This window comes from Amphiprion ocellaris, chromosome 11, assembly GCF_022539595.1.
Source record: "Amphiprion ocellaris isolate individual 3 ecotype Okinawa chromosome 11, ASM2253959v1, whole genome shotgun sequence".
NCBI lineage: Eukaryota > Metazoa > Chordata > Actinopteri > Pomacentridae > Amphiprion > Amphiprion ocellaris.
In genome coordinates, this window is record NC_072776.1 from 23,766,161 (window position 1) to 23,779,417 (window position 13,257).

Below are 13,257 nucleotides of genomic sequence, written 5' to 3' on the forward strand. Positions count from 1 at the left end.
TTTAATGTAACTCTTTAATAAACATATTTAACCAACATCACCTGATATATTGATGGTAAAATCAGTACTGGACCTCAAAACTCTAGTATCAAAGGGCTCTACTGAAAGTGGTCGCTTAGTGACTCCTTCAAAGACTGGTAATGTGCTGAGATCTGTGATATAGTGATACAGTGAATGCTACAGAAATTATGCTATTTTTTCCAGTCTGTACAGATTCCTGTTAATGTAAATTACTTGTCTGTGTGTGTTTTTGTTTCTTAAAAAATAACAACAAAAAACTTTCAATAAAAAAAATCTTGCATCCTCTCACATAAGTTTCAATATTAGTGCTGATTCAACACAAATAAACAATAAATCCAAAAGTTCTGTGACATAATTAACATCCCAAAACTCTGAGAATGCCATTCCTTAATCTAATTCTGTAACCTTTAATTCAGTACATAATTCTGTGTTTCTAATTTCAAACCATGGTCCACTTTTTTTTTTTTCACACTGATGCAGCTTACCCAGAAGGTTGTTACCACGGCAACACCAGAATGGGAGGTGAGGACTGTGATTCCATGACAACTGACTTGAGCGCTCCCACCTCCCACCATCTCCTTGGCCTCCTTTATTATTTGCACTGTGATTTCCGACTGATAAGCAATGAGCAGCTTTGACAACACGACGTAATGTAAGCATTAGTCAGCTCGGACAATGAATGCATTATCACTGAGAAAAAGTCATGTCACAGAAGGAACGTGATAGTTATGGCACCTACATCAGTGCTGAATTAAGGATTTCTTTGCTAAATGAAAGTGTGTTTCAACAGCCTTATTTTCTGTTAAATATCAGCTTTTTGTCAACATGGCGACAATCTTTAGGTTAAGATTTTTAGTATAAAGCCACACACAGCAATGATAGAAAACTGGCTAAGTAACATGAGGATAATAAGAGGACATTTTATTGGTGGTTGTGAGGAAAAAGGCTGAGTCAGATGGCTTCAGGAGCAGCAGTTCGTCCTACCTCATAACCTTTCAGCGACGGTCCCACCAGGACAACCGGCCTCATGGAGGGAACCACGTCATACGGAGGCACATGTTCGGCCTGGAGGGTTGGATCACACAGATACAGTCAGGCTTTAATATTATTAGCAAGTGTCCTAATGTCACCCAAGACACCGGGCATTTATCTCGATGAACATGAAGAAAAACTAAGTAATGTTTCATGACAGTTTTTGTCCCCTTTTGTATCAGTCAGCTTAGAAAAACTTGAATTAATTAACCCCTTAAGCTCTAGGCTATTTTTTAACATTTCCACCCGAATAAACACCCTTAAATTGTAGCCAAAACGAACAACCTATAATAAGTGTCACATGGAAGATTTTCATATTATAAATCTTCTTGTCCCCATCACCAGTTCAGAAAAGAATTTCCAACTTGATGCAACAACAATAATGCACAACAGTAGTGCATTTATTTGAATTATAGTAGTATAAGGCTTCCACTTCAATAAACTCAGAATCCTTTCAAAAATGGTGGCAGGTTGTGTTTTGATAACAGATACACTACCATTCAAAAATTTGGGGTCACTTAGAAATCTCCTTATTTTTGAAAGAAAAGCAGTTTTCTTCAATGAAGATGACATTAAATTAATAAGAAATACAGTCTAGACATCGTTAATGTGGGAAATGACAATTCTAGCTGGAAACAACTGATCTTTAATGGAATATCTCCATAGGGGTACAGAGGAACATTTCCAGCAACCATCACTCCTGTGTTCTAATGGTACATTGTTAGCTAATTGTGTTGAAAGGCTAATTGATGATTAGAAAACCCTTGTGCAATTATGCTAGCATGTAAATAAAAGTGCAAGTTTCATGGAAAACATGAAATTGTGTGGGTGACCCCAAACTTTTGTACGGCAGTGTACATCCTGGTCCTACAACAGGGTTGAGGTGGAGTCATGTCATTCATTCTCAACCACTTGCATAGTGGTTGATCGCAGTTGACCAAACTCAGCAATTTAGCAATTAAATAAGTATCACTAAGTGACTGAGGATGTGCTGGATTAGTTTAATACATTAACCCTTTAAGTGGACATGGGCAGAGCTGGACTGAAATCAAATAGGATACTTCTCTTGAAGTTTTATGAAACTCTGGTCCTTTGTATCTGCAGGGATCTTAGAAAAAAAAGATGTCCAGTAAGTATTCTATTAGTATTATTGTAGTTGTTGTGAACCATTGCTGAGATTACAGTGACTATAGAAATGAATGCTTTCTCACAAATCCTAAAATACAATCTGTATGTAAAACTGTATGTAAATAAAAAATAAACCAATCAGCTACAATATTAAAACTACTGACAGGTGATGTGAATAACACTGATAATCTTGTTACAGTGCAACGTTTGGCTGAGAAATCTTGGGTCTTGTCATTCATTTGGATGTTAATCTGACCAATACCAACAACCTAAACATTGCTCCAGAACAAACACTTCCCCCAGTGGCTGCAGCTTCCACCAGCAGGACGATATATCCAGTCACACTGCAAGAACTGATTAAGAATGACTGGAGGAACATGACAAAGAGCCCAGTGTGTTGACCTCTAAACTCTTAGGGGTTCTCATGATCAAGCACCTAGGTGATGCACCAGAACAAGCCCAGTCAATGGGGGTCCCACCCTGAAACCCCCAGAACCCAAATGATCCGCTGCCAACATCCCAGACACTCCAGAGGTCCCAGTTCATGCCCCCACTGGTTCAAGTTGTTTTGGCAGCATGAGGGTGACTTGCAGTGTGGCTGATCAGTGTACATGCAGACTTGCTGTATTAAGTCTTCTAGACTTAATATTTTATTAACTTTATTAATTTCAATAATCATTTATTGCCAGTTTTTTTAAATTATTTAAATGTGCCTAACATTTTTTTACTTTGTGTACTTGTTATTAACATTACTGGATGCAGCTGAAGTGTAATTTTTCCCTGTAAAGTACAGGAATAAATAAGTTGTCTTACTCACCACTTTCTGTTTTTGTTTTCCTGAAAAAGCAAAGAAATATCAGGTGAGTGTGTGAAAAACTGCAATGGGACTATACTTATACAGCCATATCCAAAAGAAGCATCACAATACTACAGGGGCTGGATAAATACTGTTATACAGACAAAAATACACAGAGCAGATATCAAGACAGATGATTCCCTTTGTGAATCTGACAATAATGTTTCATCTCAAACCTAAACAGACTCATATCTGTGGTACCAACCTGCAGAGTTTGGGTTTGGCTTGAATGTGCCGGACACCATTTCTCCCAGACTGGAAGAGGAATTTCCGCTGGATTTACTGCTGCATTGATAAGAGGGAATAAAAAGAGAAAAGCTTTAATGTGAAATCAAGCAAGATATCATCTGTCAAACACCACTAGCCCCCTGAGATACAGACTATTTTCAGAGTAGAATAATATTTCTTGGATGTAAAAAACATTGCAGAAATGGTGTATCAGTGATGCGTTTTAAGTTAATTAAATATGAATCTTTGTAAAAGCATTGAGGCTATAAGAAAAAATATATTAATAAATAAATATAGCACTATACTAGTACATATATAGAACAAAAATATTATTTTATGTACGATTACATGTATTATTTATGTGGCTTTGTACCATTTATGTTCTCATGTCAAGTCTTGTAGAAATATAGAACAGAAATAGGATATGTTGGCTGTGAATTAGTCATATATGTCAACTGATACACATCTTGTTTGTTATGATCCCTGCTCCAGCCCTGCCCTTCTTCCCCCTTCTCTCTCTTTTTCCTTCTTTCTCCAATGGTTCCTGATCTGTTTATCTGTTTTGACCTGTCTGTCTTTTTGGCTCCCTCTGTCTGTCATCTCTCCCTCCTGTCTCTCTCCCCCTGTTCACTCGCCCTCCTGCTCTCCCTGCTTCACCTGCCTGCATTCTGCTACCTGCTGATTACTGCAATGAGTGTCAGCTGCAGTAATCAGCTCACTCAGGACACCTGTTCACAATCACCTCATGCAATATAAAGCTCAGTTCATTCAGTCTCTCCTTGTTGGACCATAGAGTCTGTTTCCCCCTTGGATTATGTTTGCCCCACCAAGCCCTGTGTAACCCCCTCTGCTCCTCTCCCCCTGGATTCCTGCTAGTTCCTGTTTTTGTTCCTTGTCTGCCTACCTTGCCCCTGTAGCTTAGCTTCCCTGGTTTTGTAAGTACTCTGTTTCATTGCCTGTTTTAGTTTATCACTGTTTGGTTTTTGTAGAGTAGCTGTGGGTTTTAATAGGTTTAGTAGTGCGACTTATTTTAGTATGGATTTGGTTTAGTTTTCCACCCTGTTCGGTTTTCCTTTTTCTGTATTGGTTTAGTTCCTGTTTTGTTTAAATAAAAACCTATTTCCCTTGACCACCTGTCTGCGACTATCTGTGCCTGTGATTGGGTTCTCTGACCCCTCCATAACAGTGTTCACTGTTCTTTTAGTGTAAAGTGTAAAACACAAATCATGTCCTAAAAGACAAACATTTTTGTTTCACTCTGTTAGTGAGACTGCAAACAGAATTGCTTTCTGGAATATAAACTAAACACAAGAGATAAAAATGACTCAAGTTGACAAGTCTTCCCCCCCCTCTTTCTCTCACTATTGTAACTGAGAAAAGATGACCGTACTGAGCATAATCAGATGCCTTTGGTGTCTGAAAACCCATCGCCCCATCAGATGGAAAATTCTGCGGTGGCCGCGGTCCAGGCACACCTCCGAGAGGCTGGACCACACAACACAGCTTGGCTCAGCTTGGCTTTCATCCACCTGACTTCCTGCTTATCTGCTGGCTCAAGTGTCAGCCTCTACTCATCCCTAAAGTGGCTCTCTCCTCAACACCGACCCAAACCCTCCGGCTCTCCCTTTATCCCTTTTGATCCTGTCTGTCTTCTCGGCAATATCAACTGCTGCTTATTCTTCCTTCACTCGCTCATCCCTGTTCTCACCCATGGAAGCGTCCTCTCTTCTGCTCCTGCTGAAGTCGGATGTTTTCCAGCTTCAGAGGACTCGGGATGAAGCCAATGTCACAGCCCTCCTTCACCAGGCGGCCGATCCACCAGTCGTTGTTGTATTTCTGTTTTTAAAAAAAAAAAAAAAAAGGTGGGGGATAAAAATCAGTGAGGAAACAACAGAATTTCAAATTACCCATTAAGATCCATCAATTAGGCTTTACTTATATGGAATGTTTCATATAAATGAAATTAACAAAAAGTGCTTTACAGCTGAAAAGAATAAAAATGCAATTATTCAAAACAAGCAATACTACAAACATGTTATGTTAATTTATGAAGCACTCAAAAACAAAGGAATTGAGGAACTGAAGAAATGATATCCTAAATAACACATGCAATAAAATGCAATAAAATAAAATGTAATATTATTTAAATAACAAATACATAAAATCTATAAATAAAATACTGAAACCTAATCAGAAATATTTTTGATTGGAGAGGAAATTGCTTATGTTACAGTTGTTCCCATTCAATGTGTTAGAAATATAAACGGTACAAAATATAAAGAAAAACCAAAGTAGAAAAATATGTCCTAAAAATATGAAAATAAGTAGAAACAGTCAAAGCATAAATGTAAAATGTGCATTTTCTAACATAGTGAGGTGAAGGACAAAACAAAAATCAAAATTCATAGAAACAGAATAAGCAAATAACCAACAATGCAATACAATGAAATAAAATACATGAATAACTGAATAAATCAAAAAAATCTATAAATAAAATGTGTTCTAGACAGAGGACTAAATAAAATCTATCAAATCAATCAAAAGAATTGCTATTGAAAAGATCAACATGATCTGCTACACTGAATGCTTAATGGATTTAATTGCATTAACAGCATTAGAGAATTGTCCTCATTCACCATATTCAAGAAATCCATAAAGACACATCTTTTCAACATTGCCAATAACTTATAACTCCCCTTTTCTATATGTTCCTTTCTCCACTATATATTTTTTGTGCTCTTTTCAACTTTGTAAAGCATCTTTAAGTGTCTTGAAAAGCGGTATATAAGTATTATGAATTACTACTATTAACATTCATACTCAGTAATTCCCTGTTAAGATTAACATAACACAATTTTCTTTTAGCACTGCAATTTCTAATATCTTGATACAAAAATACACCCGCAACAGCATCAAGTATGCTGAAACATTATAAATTCGGACACACGATCTAACAAGAAAAGCACTCAGAGAGCGCAGTACTCCACCAAGGCTGCTCAGTTGGTGTTTGATTTCTAACGGGTAAGTCCCGATAAGTCCACAGCGGTGGATTTGTAGTAGGATCGCAATCGTGTGATCGTCAGCAGGCAGCTGATGTAGTGTTCACTCGTAGTCATAGTTACAGTGACGCTGTGCCGCTATCTCGCAATGATACAGAAATCTTTAACAAATCCGTGGATCCAGACTATAAGCCGCATCACTGCCAAAATCTAATCACTAGGTCCCTGTTTCCTTTCTGACCTTCCCTGAAAATTTCATCCAAATCCGTTTTGAGTAATGTGGCGCACAGACAAACGTGCACAACTCCGCAAACCTGACATAACCCCACAATCTAGATGTTTAAAGCTGAACAGTGCAGAGTGACTGTTCAAATTAGACTTCTGCACTGCTAAATTGTATTTAGTTTCCTGATATAAAACAGCTGGATTCCAAGTCAAAGTTTATAAAGAGACACAAAGATCACCATGACCCAGTGCAGAGAGCCATTTCTGAATTATGTTCGCTGTGGGGACACACTGGTGAATCCTACTCCACACCAGCTGTTCAAAAAAGGACAAAGTGGGATGAACGAGGCCCACACCAGCTACTACATGGATTCTGTGGTTTGTTTAACTGATGTTTGCAAGGTCAGGAGTGAACTTTGATTCAGCTTTTAAGCCAGTACGAATGAAACATGTTTAAAGTGCCTGAAATGAATTTGTGTTTCTACAACCACCAGGTGAAGATTGTATGATCACATTTTCTGGGGGTAAGCAGTGGTTTATGAGTTAACTTATGACTAGTAAGTTTCCTGATAGCTGAGTATTAGATTTGAGAGGCAGTAGGAGAATAACTGCAATAAAACTGCATTTATATTAAAAAAAAAAAAAAAAAAGATCTTCTGCAGTCCCACAGGTTTAGCTTTGCTGAATAGTGACTGAATTGTACCTCTTTAATGAGGAGAAAGTCCTTTTATTTAATCATTGTTTTTTCTTAAACTGGTTTATTGATAGATCTGGATATGATATCTGAGATATCAATATGTGGCAACAATTATTTTAATATTTGATTAGTTGTCAACCATTATTTTTATCAGCAACTTCTCTAATAATTGATTTAAGCAATATGTTAAGAAAAGAAATTCAAAATTTTCTTATTCCAGCTTCATAAATGCAAATATTTTATGGTTTCTTTCTTCCACTCTGACAGTAAACTGAATATCGTTGGGTTGAAAACAAAACAAGACATTTGAGGATGTGGAAAATTTGTGTATCTACAACTGAGTAATAAATAGGTAAACACCAGGTAAAGAATAAATGATCACATTTTCTCATCATGCAGTGTTTGAGTTTTCTTGCAACATGTTCCTCTAACTCTAATGAGTAGAGAGTCACCTGATGAAAAAGTAGTAGAATAACTAGAATAAAATTGTGTGCTTATATAAAAACGACCTTCTGCAGGCTCAGTTCAATCATCTATACAGTCCCACAGGTTTAGATGTACTGAATAGCGACGCCATTCTACCTCTTTGATGTGGAGAAAGTCCTTGGCATCAAAAGAGACGGCAGTGCCAGCCACAGGAACATCCTCATCCAACGCACCGCAGTAGCTGACATTGGTCCTCACAGCGAATGCCACAGCTTTAGTCTATAAAACAGAAGGAATGGAGAGTAACCATAGTGACAGATGGCATGGAGATCTGTGAAATTTTAATAAATAAACAGAATCAACAGTGGAAGGAGGACAAAGACTGCAAGTTCCCCCTCAGTGGAGTACATTATTGCAGCATCAATGTGCTCATCAGGCTCCAGCATCACACTTGAATCCAGCCTGGCCTGCAGTAAGCGGTGGGCGCTGCTGAAAAGAAGCTATTTCAGACCTGACAACGGTGGAAACAAGACAGCAGCAGCAGTGATAACAGCACATAGCAGAGAAAGCAGAAGATCTCACTGCAAGGTGATAAAGCCCTGCTGATATACAGAAATGGCTCCTTCAAATGCTCCATTTCATACGTTCGTCTTCTTTTTCATATTATCTTTTTCTACTAGGGACTACAGGTCTAATTATAGACTGTAAACCATGTAATAGACTGAACTGAGTAACTAAATTAATGATTTTCTTCCCCTTTATTATACCGGCCTCTTTGATATTTAACCATTATATTTCTTAAGCTGATTCTTTGATAGACCTGGATAAGATATAAATATGCAACAGAGCTGATTAGTTGTCAACTATTACATTAATCAACAACTTTTCTGTTAACCTATCAATTGGTTTATGCAAATTGTTAAGAAAAAAGTGTAAATTCTCTTATTTGAGCCACTTAAATATGAATATTTTCTGATTTCTTTACTATATTTTGACAGGAAAGTTAATATCTTTGGGTTGTGGAGAAAACAATACATTTCACAATGTTATCTTGGACTTTGGGAAACACCGGCTGACATTTTATAGACCAGACAACTAATCGATTGATTCGGGAAATAATCAACAATAAAATAAATATTATGCAGCATATGAAACTGTGTCTTAAAGGCTGTATTTATTTCATGTAGCTGTCTTAGTTTCAACGACCAGGTATTGTGCTTTCTGACTCACTGTCACACTTAAGCATTATTAATGTTACTTGTTAGATGTGACATGCAATTAAAATACAACCTGAGACGCTGATACAAGAATTAACCCAATAAAAAACAACTAAGAAAAGCCTGTCTCCCGTTTTAAAGTTATTATTTACATTTACATATTTTATATCTTACGGCAGCATTGCATTGTGGTCTACTGAGGTTAATGTCAGTGAGGAAGCTGGAACCTCTGCAGAAATAAAGCTTAAAACCAGAGGCTTAGCAGTGGTGTTTTATAGAGATGATTTTACCCTGAACTGCTGAACTCATTGTAACTTTCAACATGATATTTTTTCAGTCATTTAGTGCTTAGTGCAGGATTTCGAAAAGAAAGAAATTTGTCCTCAAACAAGAGAAAATGTGATTGGAACAGGATCAGAGTAAATTCAGACATCTAGACGATTTGACAGCTTTTAGACAGTCATTAATGCAGACCAGTGGTGCAGCAAAATGAAACTGAATCATGAGTCTTTTGTTTGTGATCTCAGATTTTTCGTGTTTTAATCATTGACTGTATAGAATGATGGATGAATCCATGAAGTCACCTACAGGTTTCCTGAGGAGCAGTTTTCAAGCTCAGTGTTTCACAGTATCCATCTTTGGCAGTGCCTGAATCTGTCTAACTCCTGGTTTGTCCAAAAATTTGCCAATAAAAAAAAAATGGAACAAAAGTCACTCAAAGTGGCCACTCTCGTAATTATGCAGAACCTTATCTAAAATGATCTCGATCATATACAGTACATGCACTGTTTGTATCCTTCTTGCCTGTTTAATTTTAACCTGCTGCTATTTTTAGATATTCACTACTTAATTTTAGCTGTCACTATTTTTATTTATCTGAATGTTTTCCTTATGTTTTATTTTTAAGTGCTTACACTGGTGAGTTAACATTTTTTTGTTTTACTATGTATGCAGATACTAAGGAAAATGGCAATAAAGGAATCTTAAATCTTAACTTCAAGCCTTAATATAATTTAAATTGGATACCTAAATTAAAATCTAACACCGTACAGTCATTTGGGAAATTAGCTATATAGACCAAAACGGTTTCTTGTACCAGGGTACAGCATTTATTTCTTCTGTAAAGTTGGACACTTTAACATAGGGTTCTATGGGGATTGACTCGTTTTTGTAGTCAGCATCTTGTGGCCAGTTGGGGAACTGTTTATGGCAGTTTATGGCACTTGTGCTCATTTTGCAGCCCTGGAGGTTGCAGGCTGGTTTTAATGTGACTTAAAGTACAGTATGTCATTCTTTATTCTGTAAAAAATTCCCAGTTGAACCAACCTTTGCCCTTTCGAGCTGAATGGTGGCCTGCTGCTCCCTCTCCTGCCGGCCGCCCTCCTTCTCCTCCTCCAGGGAAACATCCGAGTCAGACGGTCGGCTTGTGTAGGAATCAGCTGAGCCCTGTAGGACAAGAGGACACAGAAGATGAAAACAACCTGTTAGCAAAAAGTATACAAAGTGATGATAGCAACTACAAAACGACAATTTTATGTATTACAGATTAAACCTGACATCCAGAAGACACCATAATAAACTGTTTTGCATCACTTCATGTGTCCTGCATAAACCACTTTCAAAAATGCAAAACAGTGCAAATAAATGCAGAACCAAAGAAGACCCTCCTGTTTCTTAAAACCACAAATGAATGAGTGGGAGGTGACAGAAACCCAGGTGTGTTGCTCTGTTACATGACTAGTTGTATTAGTTTCCATAAGAGATCAAAGGCTGGCAGATTAAAGATGATGAACTGGCTTGGAGGGAACCTTCAGACAGTGTTTGTATTTATAGGGATAAAAATCTGAGACAACAAAGGAGGTTGGAGGAAATATGAGCATGAAAGTGTCATCTCAAATTACAAAGACAGACTCTAATACTAAATCCTGAGTGATGGAAATGCATTGCTGTACTGACCTCTATAGGTTGACAGGCTGTTGCACTGACGAAAACACCCTCAATTCTAACAAAAGTTAGAATTGAGGGTGTGACTTGCTGTCATTTAAATGCCTGCATCTTTTTCCTTGTACTGTTAAAGTTATCTTGCTAAGTCTTGTTTTAAAGGCATAGTCTAAAATATTGGGAAAACACAAGCTGTTCTTACCAAGTTAACGAAGAAATTTCTAGTAAATGCCTTACTCAAGATTCATATTTAGTGTTCAGAGATAAAAGATTTAGTTATGGGAAAAAATTTGTTAAATTTATAGGTTTTTGTGGGCAGTTTTTCAATTTCAGGCTAAGCTGTTTCCTAGCTTGCTTTATCTTTGTATTCAACAAACATGAGAATGGGATCAAGTTTTTCATCTAATAAAAGTGTATTCACAAGTTTCATCGAACTAGTTCAAATTGATTTTGTCTCTTGCCATTTTTTCAGTTTTCTTTTTTTCCCTGTAACTATAAATGTCCTATGTCATGTATTTGATGTAAAGACATTGCAAAAAAATAGAAATCACACAGATGGAAGCTTAATACCAACTACTGGTTGTGATCATATTGCATTTACATGCAAAATCTTTGTCCTCACATACAAAGCCCCTAATGACCAAGCTCCATCTCATCCTAAAGCTCTCATAATACCATCTTATCCCAACAGAACACTCCGTTCTCAGACAGCAGGCCTATTTGTGGTTCCTACAGTTTGCAAAAGCAGGTTGGGAGGAAAAGCCTTCAGCTGTCAGGCTCCTCTTTTGAGGAACCAACTCCCAGTTTGGGTTCAGGAGGTCCTCTCTACTTTTAAGATTAGGATTAAAAGTTTCCTTTTTAATAAAACTTATAGTTAAAGCCTCAAGTGACTCTTAGCTGTCCTGCTATAGGTCTAGACTTCTTGGCATCTTCCCATGATGCACTGAGCATCTCTCCTCTCCTTTATTGTCTTCTCTTTCACCTGCTATACATTTTATCCTTTGCATCTATAGGTGTCCACACAGGAGTATAATAAAGACTTGACACTGGCCATATGAGTCCACTGCATGTCATTAACTTTGAGTCTTCTCGCTCCTGTAGCTCCTGTAGGTTGTGTTTGGTTCTTTCTGCAGGTATTTCTGGCCATGGAGCTACACATTTCTGATCTGAGGTTATTCATCTCACCAACTTCCCCAAAGCTTAGCGTTCTCTTGCATGTTGTTTGATTCTGATATCCCTTTACTTTCATCCCAACCAGTCCAGGTAGATAGCCGCCCTCCCCGGACCTGGTTCTGCTACAGGAAGTTTTTTCTTCTATTGTTGCCAAAGCGCTGCTCAAAGACAATTATTTTAATTTGTTGAATTTATCTCCATCATAAAATATTGTTAAGTTTTGCCCGGAGATGACATGTTGAGACTTATACAAGGGTTAAAAAGGGGTTAAAAGTTCTGATGCTGTCTGCGGTGTGTATGCATGAAGCACATCATGGTCATCAATGTGTAACATGTGCCAGCAGTAGCTGTCATGAGTCAGGGTAACATCATGATATCAGTGCTACACATGTTCTTATGACCACTAATACATGCAAATTTGTGATTTCTCCGTGGATTTCAAACTGGAGAAAAGAAAAATCACCACAGTCTTTATCCTTTTACAGCCAGGATGATCCAAACTTTATGTTGAGGATCTTCACTGGTGACAAGATGAGGGTTTGGAGTTACCACCAAGGAAAAAAAAATGTTTTCACAGTGGAAGAACCTGCAGTTTGAAAACAAGACAAGTTGTGTCAGGTCAGGAGAACACCAGGAGTATGCTTGTTGTTTCATTCAACTTTCATGTGGCTGTGCACCAATAATAGGTTGACTGTCAAGGCAGTTTCTAGTATAATGTCCTGAGGTGTCTGATAGAGAACATTTGGTGCTAATGACCCGAACTGTGGCATGAAAGTGCTCCGTTACAGCGGAGCAATGAAGTTCAAGTTGAAGTGTCGCCATTTTGACAGTTTAAGAGATTCAGCGCTCATCACAAAGGTAGCTTGACATGTTCACATCACCCAAACATTGCTATTTCTAATAATATGGTCTTCCACGTTAAACAGCTGAGTGAAATAACCACCTTGGTTTAATACAGGTACAGGTGGGTGACAACTTAAAGGAAAAAACATCATAAAGTGTCTTATTTAGATTTTGTGCCACTACTTATTAGCAGCAGCATTTGTCCTCCAAGTGTCTTAACTCCACAAGAGGAATAAACACCATTGTTCCAAAGATATTCCCTCATTTAGTGATTTAGTGAGAGTACTTTTTAAGATCTCCTGCTTGGGTTCAGATCTGGTTACTGTGGAGCAAACAGCTCATGATTAAGGTAATCAGTTTGCACACATCATCTGTATTCGTATGTTACACCGGCCTTATCGCAAAGGGGACAAATGGAGCTAAATTACAGCAGGAAAGTGCCCTGCAACTCTATGCAAGCATTTCCGTACC

The 13,257-nt window shown here is 37.7% G+C and overlaps 1 protein-coding gene across 5 annotated transcripts in view; it reads right to left on the reverse strand.

Moving 5' to 3' along the window:
* The window catches only part of cacnb4a (calcium channel, voltage-dependent, beta 4a subunit), a 63,905-nt gene that overhangs the window by 17,160 nt on the left and 33,488 nt on the right, over positions 1-13,257 (reverse strand). For 3 of the 5 annotated variants that reach the window (XM_023263565.3, XM_023263574.3, XM_023263598.3), the window contains 6 exons: positions 10,156-10,275; positions 7,769-7,891; positions 4,974-5,101; positions 3,243-3,322; positions 2,999-3,018; positions 1,006-1,086 (listed from right to left, as the gene is read on the reverse strand). In XM_023263565.3, coding sequence (XP_023119333.1) covers positions 1,006-1,086; positions 2,999-3,018; positions 3,243-3,322; positions 4,974-5,101; positions 7,769-7,891; positions 10,156-10,275 — 552 coding nt within the window. The remainder of the gene's footprint in view (positions 1-1,005; positions 1,087-2,998; positions 3,019-3,242; positions 3,323-4,973; positions 5,102-7,768; positions 7,892-10,155; positions 10,276-13,257) is intronic. The other 2 variants (XM_023263581.3, XM_023263591.3) reach the window with 1 other exon arrangement.